At 36.0% G+C, this 7,780-nt stretch overlaps 1 protein-coding gene across 2 annotated transcripts in view; it reads right to left on the bottom strand.

The window, feature by feature from the left end:
- The window catches only part of LOC107719306 (probable JmjC domain-containing histone demethylation protein 2C), an 89,015-nt gene that overhangs the window by 46,626 nt on the left and 34,609 nt on the right, over positions 1–7,780 (bottom strand). For both annotated transcript variants that reach the window (XM_016526709.1, XM_016526714.1), the window contains exon 3: positions 5,983–6,096. In XM_016526709.1, the coding sequence (XP_016382195.1) occupies positions 5,983–6,096 (114 nt within the window). The remainder of the gene's footprint in view (positions 1–5,982; positions 6,097–7,780) is intronic.

Below are 7,780 nucleotides of genomic sequence, written 5' to 3'. Positions count from 1 at the left end.
TTGTCATATTTTATTACCATTTTCTAAACTATAGCGAATAAACTGTGATAATGTGAGAAATGTTGAAGGTGTCTGAATAAATTTTGGTTTGACTGTATCTATTTGATAAATGAAATTAACCAACTAACATTATACATACTCTTTTTGTTTCTGTACCCAAAATTGAAAAAATTTACAAATGCAATAAAAATATCGGTATCGGTACTCGGTATCGGCAAGTACAAAAAATAAAAGTATCGGTATCGGGTGAGTACTGGAAAAAGTAGTATTGGTGCATCCCTACTTAAAACCATTTTCTACCTGGTGAAAATACTAGCATACATACTGATGCTGATAAAACAAAAAGCTACCAATACAGCTATGGCCCCTAATAATCCTTTTGAACGTTATAAAAGGATGTTTCATATTGGTCATGCAGTTTATAATTTATTTAGAAAGATAAATTGTTTTATTATTAGATTGTTTCCTTTGTTACTACCATCATTACAACTTTATGAGCTAATTATTATTTATTATGAAGGTTTAATACAATTTTATTATTATACTTTATTATTATAAGCGAAAGAGTGGATAAGAGTGAAAGCGTAAATTAAATGAAAAATAACTCTGTGAATGTGTGTGAAACAGAGATGGAAAGCAGCTATTCTTTTACACACACGGAGTGAAGTTTGTGTGTGTGTGGATTGAGGTTGGCTGACTCACAGCCGAGTGTCTTTCTCACCACAGCCTCAAAAGGGAAAGTGTTCCACAGAGCCTAATGGAAACCACTCTGCCTGTTTTTCCCTTCAGTAAACCTCTCCCCCTTCACTCACTTACTTCAGTCTATCTCTGTCATACACAAGAACACACACTCACTCACGCAGGCAAACACACTGTTTGGAGCTTCCTAAAGACAGCTGCACTGTTCCCATTTCAGCTTAACAGGTCAACAGTGCTTAACCCTTCCCTCTACACACACACACACACACACACACACACTCTCTCTCATTACTCATCCGCTCGCATACTTTCTCTCACACACACACACACACCCTCCACTGGCCCTTAACATGTGCTAAGTAAAAACACAGCTTTGAGTTGTCAAGGAAACAGCAATAAATACACACAGTCCTCTGTCCATGCTCCATTTTCCCTGATAGATCTCTCTCACACTTTCTCTCCACCTTTATTTCTTTCTGTCTCTGTCCTTCTCTCTCTCTCTCTCGCTCTCTCTCAGGCTGCTCTGTAATTCACTCACGCCTCAGAGCTCAACATTCAGAGTTGTGGGTAATAGATCAGTGGAGAGAAACACAGTATAGTAAGTAAAGCAAAGAGTAAAGTTGAACATAAAGGGAACAGAATAGAATAGTTGAGTGTAGTACAATAGAATAAAGTAGAACAGAGTAGAATACAGCAGCATTGAATAGTACAGAGAAGAACAGATTAAAAGTGGAAAATAACGGCGTTGAGTCCAGTAGATTAGAATGGGACAGAGTAGAGTGTAGCACAGAATTTAACAGAACAGAATGTAGCACAAACAGACCAGAATAAAACAGAGTACTGTCAAGTACAGTGGAATAGAATAGAATAGAATAGAATAGAACAGAACAATGAAAGGGTAGAGCAAAGTGGGGTAAAACAGTACATAATGTGAAGTAGAATAGAATATAATAGAATAATATAATAAAGTAGAATAGAATAGATTGAATTACAACAGCACTTGTCTCTGTCCTTCTCTCTCTCTCTCTCTCGCTCTCTCTCAGGCTGCTCTGTAATTCACTCACGCCTCAGAGCTCAACATTCAGAGTTGTGGGTAATAGATCAGTGGAGAGAAACACAGTATAGTAAGTAAAGCAAAGAGTAAAGTTGAACATAAAGGGAACAGAATAGAATAGTTGAGTGTAGTACAATAGAATAAAGTAGAACAGAGTAGAATACAGCAGCATTGAATAGTACAGAGAAGAACAGATTAAAAGTGGAAAATAACGGCGTTGAGTCCAGTAGATTAGAATGGGACAGAGTAGAGTGTAGCACAGAATTTAACAGACCAGAATGTAGCACAAACAGACCAGAATAAAACAGAGTACTGTCAAGTACAGTGGAATAGAATAGAATAGAATAGAATAGAATAGAACAGAACAATGAAAGGGTAGAGCAAAGTGGGGTAAAACAATACATAATGTGAAGTAGAATAGAATATAATAGAATAATATAATAAAGTAGAATAGAATAGATTGAATTACAACAGCACTGAACAGAACAGTTGAAAAGAGTGGAGTACAGTAAAAAGGAACAGAATAGAAGTACAGTATAGTTGAACAGAATAAAAGAGTACAGAATAAAATATAGTGTATTAGAATAGAATAGTAAAAAAATATAATAAAAAAGGGAAAGTGGAGAACAATAGAAAAACAGAAAAGTGTTAAGTACTATTGAATGGAAAACAATATAGTGTAGTATAAGCATGGTAGAACGAAGAACAATAAAATATAATAATATAGAGCAGCATAAAATAGAGTTTAGCAGAGTGGAATACATTAAAATATAATAGAGTGCAACAATAAAATAGCAAAAAGTGGGCAAGAAATAGAGTAGAATATAACAGTGGAGTACAGTAGAATTAAAAAGAACAGAACAGAATAAAAATAACAGAGCAGATTGGAGTAAAGCAGAATAGATAGAATGGAGAAGAACTGAACAGAACAGAGTAGAAAAAAACAGAATAAATGAGTGCAAAAGAGGGCAATAACAACATACAAAATAAAACGTAACTGAGTAAGAGTAGAATTAAATAGAACAGAACAGAATAGAATAAAGCAGAAAACAGCATAAATGGTACAAAGGTACGCAATTGAATAGAACAGAGTAAAGTACAGTAGAATAGAACAGAATAGAACAGAACAGAATAGAACAGAGTAGAGTAGAGTAGAGTAGAACAGAACAGAGTATAGTAGAATAGAACAGGACAGAACAGAGTAGAGTAGAGTAGAGTAGAATAGAATAGAATAGAACAGAACAGAAAAGAGTAGAGTAGAGTAGAGTAGAGTAGAACAGAACAGAGTATAGTAGAATAGAACAGGACAGAACAGAGTAGAGTAGAGTAGAGTAGAGTAGAGTAGAATAGAATAGAATAGAATAGAATAGAACAGAACAGAAAAGAGTAGAGTAGAGTAGAGTAGAGTAGAGTAGAACAGAACAGAACAGAACGTGGGATCAGTGTAGAGAAGGGTTGTGGTTTAGAGGCTGTTCCTCACAGAATTTACAGAACTGCAGCATTCAGAACACATCAGTGTCATGTGCCAGTGCTTTATCTAGACACTCTCTCTCTCTAATGCTTCCCCTCCCTCTGCCTTGTGTTTCTTTCTCACAGCCTCAGTTGCTTCTCCACGCACACACTCAGATGAAAGAGAGGGGGTCTCTCTTTTATCATCTATCCACAGGCATCAGAGACCGGGAGTGATGAAATGATGCAGTGGAGTGTGTGTGTGTGTGTGTTTCTCCACAGCTCACAGTGAATGTAAACAGTTTTACGCAGAGGGCTACAGTCCTGTGTGTCACAGTGTCTTCTCCTGCACTAAATTATATGATTGTGCCATGTGATTATGATAAACAAACACAGCCTGGAGGAGTATGTAAAGAGTGAGGAGCATGTGTCTACGGCTAATTACGCACCCCTTACAAAAACACACACTCACACACTGCCGAATTCACTGTGAGAATAAGCTCTAAAACTAACATACATTACACACTACAAAATATATTTAACCCCTTCAGCACACCCTGGACTGTGCAAACTAAGAAATTATTATTCAATGTTCTAACCATTAAGGTTTCAGGAAAATATGAAATGTTGCTCTTTCTTTGCTCTTCCCCAAACTTTGCAAACTTTGCTTCTATATATAATTTTGTGGGAAAAATACTTGATCATGTTTTTTCAATGGTGGGCTTCCCTTTTCCAGTGACCCCTCAGATTCTTTCAATTAAACCAGTGTGACAGTATTTTAAATGCCTCATTTAATAATTATTCTTCAGCAATAAATGTTAAAAATAAATGTACATTGAAATTGGCTAATATTAGACATCATTTAGTCGCCAGAGTGAAGATTTAGTCGCATATGCGAGTGATTTACTCGCAATGTAGAGGGTTGCACCGCTCCTGGAGCGCACTGCTGGAGCGCAATCGTGTGCAGTGTGAACGCTCTGATCCGTTAACATGGGCGCGGACAAAATACGCACCACAGACGGAGTGTGTGAACCTGGCGTTACGTTTGTATGCCCGCCCGGTCTGTTCTGTTCTCGTGCTCCATTTAGGCGCGCTGCATTCTGATTGGTTCGGATAGCATACTGCGTGAGGTCGGGGGCGCGGAAAATCGTGCTGTAAAGCGATTTAGAAATCAAGCATGCTCAAATCGCGATTTTATGACGATTTCAATTAATCGCACAGCCCTAGTTAAAAACGTCACTTTTCTCATGTGATTCTCATTTCTCAACCCCAGGCAGCTGTACATTGATGGCCTCATTATTTCTGCTAAATTACTAATGCTATACATTAATTGTACATGTACATCGCCTGTCAAAAGTTTGGGGTCAGTAAAAAAAAGTTTTTTTGAAAGAAATTCAGTTAATTCAGCAAGGATGTACTAAATTAATCAAAACTGACAGTAAAGACATTCACATTGTTACAAAAATTATTTCCAATAAATGCTGTTCTTTTGGTCTCCACAAAAATATTAAGCAGCACAAATGTTTTCAATGGTGTAGTAGCAAGAAATAGCAAGAAATGTTTCTTGAGCACCAAATCAGCATATTTGAATTTTTTTCTGAAAGGATCATGTAACACTCAAGACTGGAGTAATGACTGCTGAAAATTCAGATTTGCATCACAGCAATAAATTACATGGTAAAATATATTAAAATGTACTATTTTTAATCAAATAAATGCAGTCTTGGTGAGCATAAGATTTAAAAATCTTATCAACTGTAAACTTTTAAATGTTACTGTACACTACAGAACATAATCTGAACACACAGAACATACTCCATAAACCCTACAAAAATACTGACAATATTCTATAAACATCCTCTAAAAACTATTAGATGCAAAGCCTTACTTTCAGTACTGTGCTGTCTGCTCTGTTAAGAGTTTGTAGTTCATATAGTAATATTATTATAGAAATCTACATTCCTGTGTTTACATCGTAATGCTATTTTCCAACAGTGTTTCCCCTGCAAAGCTACATTTAAATTGACTTACATCCATTTAGTGAATATAAATCTTTTTAAATCTTTATAAATCTTAAAAAAAGTTTTATCACATTTTTTTTCATTGCCATAGGATGAAATGGTAATATGCAATTAAACAGACTGTCTGGGACATACACTCCTAAAGGCGCTTTCACAAACGCTAACCGGCGCTACAAACACAGACTAATTAAACCAGTAATGACTGGGAAATGCCATCATACATCACACTTTTATGAGGAGGTCTGAGAAAGCAATGACACAAATCATATCTTCAGCAAAAAATGTAACACCTAGAGCAACAGAGAGAGACTGAGCATGGAGGTTTATTAAATATGGTGGTGTTGACAGTAAATAAAATTCACTCTATTATTTTTCCAGCATAGACAGTAAAGAGACATGAGAAAAGGCTAAATGAATTATTTAATGTTTTAAAATATAGCAGTCAATGCAAATATCAGTTTGCTCTTATTCATTATATTTAAGGTTTTTATACTGATACTTTATGAATGTTTCATTCATGTCATAAAACAATTTTAACGTCTAAAAAGATCAACAGCTCACAGAATTCCAGTAATGACTTGACCCAAGAAGAAAACGTCTTTCTAAACTTTCTACATTTTAACAACATTTTTATATGCAGTGGACTATAATTTCATCACACTGTAATTTAATGAATGTCAATCATACATAGTTACACAAATGCAACAACAAACCACCCACACACACATGAATCTGAATAAAAACAACTTGCGCACACACCTCGAATGGCTGGAGCTCCTCCTGTTCTGTGTAGAACTCCAGCTGTCTGTCAGAGATGAACTCCACCACTGTCCAGCCTCCGACGCATGACTGACCAATCAGAGGCCGGAATCTCTGTAAAACAAATATCACAACCAGTCAGTCTCAACACTTCATCAGAAGACTTCATCATAAACCTTTCAAGACCAGACAGTCTTGAACTCATGTGACTGTTCATTCAAAACATTATTGTTAAAAAAAAATTAAGTTAAAAAGTATTCTTTACAAACATCATAAGTGACTCATACATTTCATTTTGGGGAGTCGCACCACATGATTTTTTTTTTTACAAAAATAGGACTAGTGATATTTCAAGAGCTTTTGACCTTGACACACAGTCTTGAGGGCCTGCAGGCATGAGGTCCTTCCTATGACAGAATTTCCCATTTTATCTTTTTTATGCTTGTCCATTTGACCACTGGACTTTTTGTTTAAGTAATAAGTTTTATTCTGTTTTTTGTTTTTTTTTCCAAAAATCTGCATATATTAGAATGATCATGTAACCCTGAAATAGCTGCTGAAAATTCAGATGAATAAAATACACTTTGATATATATTAAAATAGAAATCAGTCATTTTAATCTGTAATAATACTTCACAAAATAACTAGTTTTACTGTTTTTAATAAATAAATGCACCCTTTGTGAGCGTAAGAGATTTCTTTCAAAAACATTCTAAAATCTTACTAACGGCAAACTTTTGATCAATATTTTAATGGTATTTTTCTTTAATGTAGCTTTTTTTGCATTATGATATCAGATGCATCACTGTGACTCAACCAAACTTAAAATGAATTTTAAATCAGAAATTGACAACATAATTAAAAATGTCATGTCATCGACCTATCCGCTATGTAGTGGTTAGCTGGTGAATTACATACATACAGTACCATACAGTAAGCATGTCAAACCCTGCACACTGTTGGACTGACCAATGTGCATGTGTGTGTCTGTGTGTGAGCCAATATCTTGTGAGAATTTAGTTATTCTTTCATTGATCAAGTCATATTCTCTATGCATGGTTTCTATTTATATAAATACTAGGCCAGCACACTCAAAGTTTCCATGTCTGGCTGCCTGTTTCATGTGTGTGTGAGCTCATGTAAGTCGATGTGTATTATGCAACACAATAATTTTCATGTCTCTGAGGTATCCTGAAGTGAAACCTAATCTACATGCAGCCACAGTGTTATGGGATGTGTATACTGTATGTGTGTGTGCGGCAGGTTTGGCCTACATTGTTTGGACCAAAAGCCCAGCCAGCATGCAAAACAACTTAATAAACATAATAAATAATGTCCTAATGAAAATGCAAAAAGGCTGGGGTTAAGTTTATGTCCAATGGAATAGAAAATATCATTAGCTCGATATAAAAAAAGGAAAGTCCCCAACAAGATAGAAAAATAAATATGTGTGTGCTTTTGCAGAGGCCTGATGCATGTGATGACTTGAGCCAAACATCAGTCACCCAAAACCTCAATTCAGAAGTACTGTGTGCCAGTCTGACTATGTATGTGTGTGTGTGACTCATAAACCATGAGCTGGAGGGTAAGGGGACAAACAGAACGCGTGTGAGCTATTTTTAGACACTCTGCTGTGTGCAGTGCACTCACATACACTCTGTCACACACACTGCACACAGTTACACACGTTTACCGCACTGTGGTTTGAGACTCTGTTCTGTCAGTGAGGCAGACAGAGAAAGGACAAACAGTCAGGACAAATATTCTTTTGCAGAAACAGCATATCGACTGTAACATA

The sequence above is a fragment of the Sinocyclocheilus rhinocerous genome, unplaced genomic scaffold (assembly GCF_001515625.1).
Source record: "Sinocyclocheilus rhinocerous isolate Xijiao unplaced genomic scaffold, SAMN03320098_v1.1 scaffold343, whole genome shotgun sequence".
Taxonomy (NCBI): Eukaryota; Metazoa; Chordata; class Actinopteri; order Cypriniformes; family Cyprinidae; genus Sinocyclocheilus; species Sinocyclocheilus rhinocerous.
The sequence above is the reverse complement of the archived record's forward strand: the minus strand, read 5'-3'. Positions and strand labels throughout refer to the sequence as shown.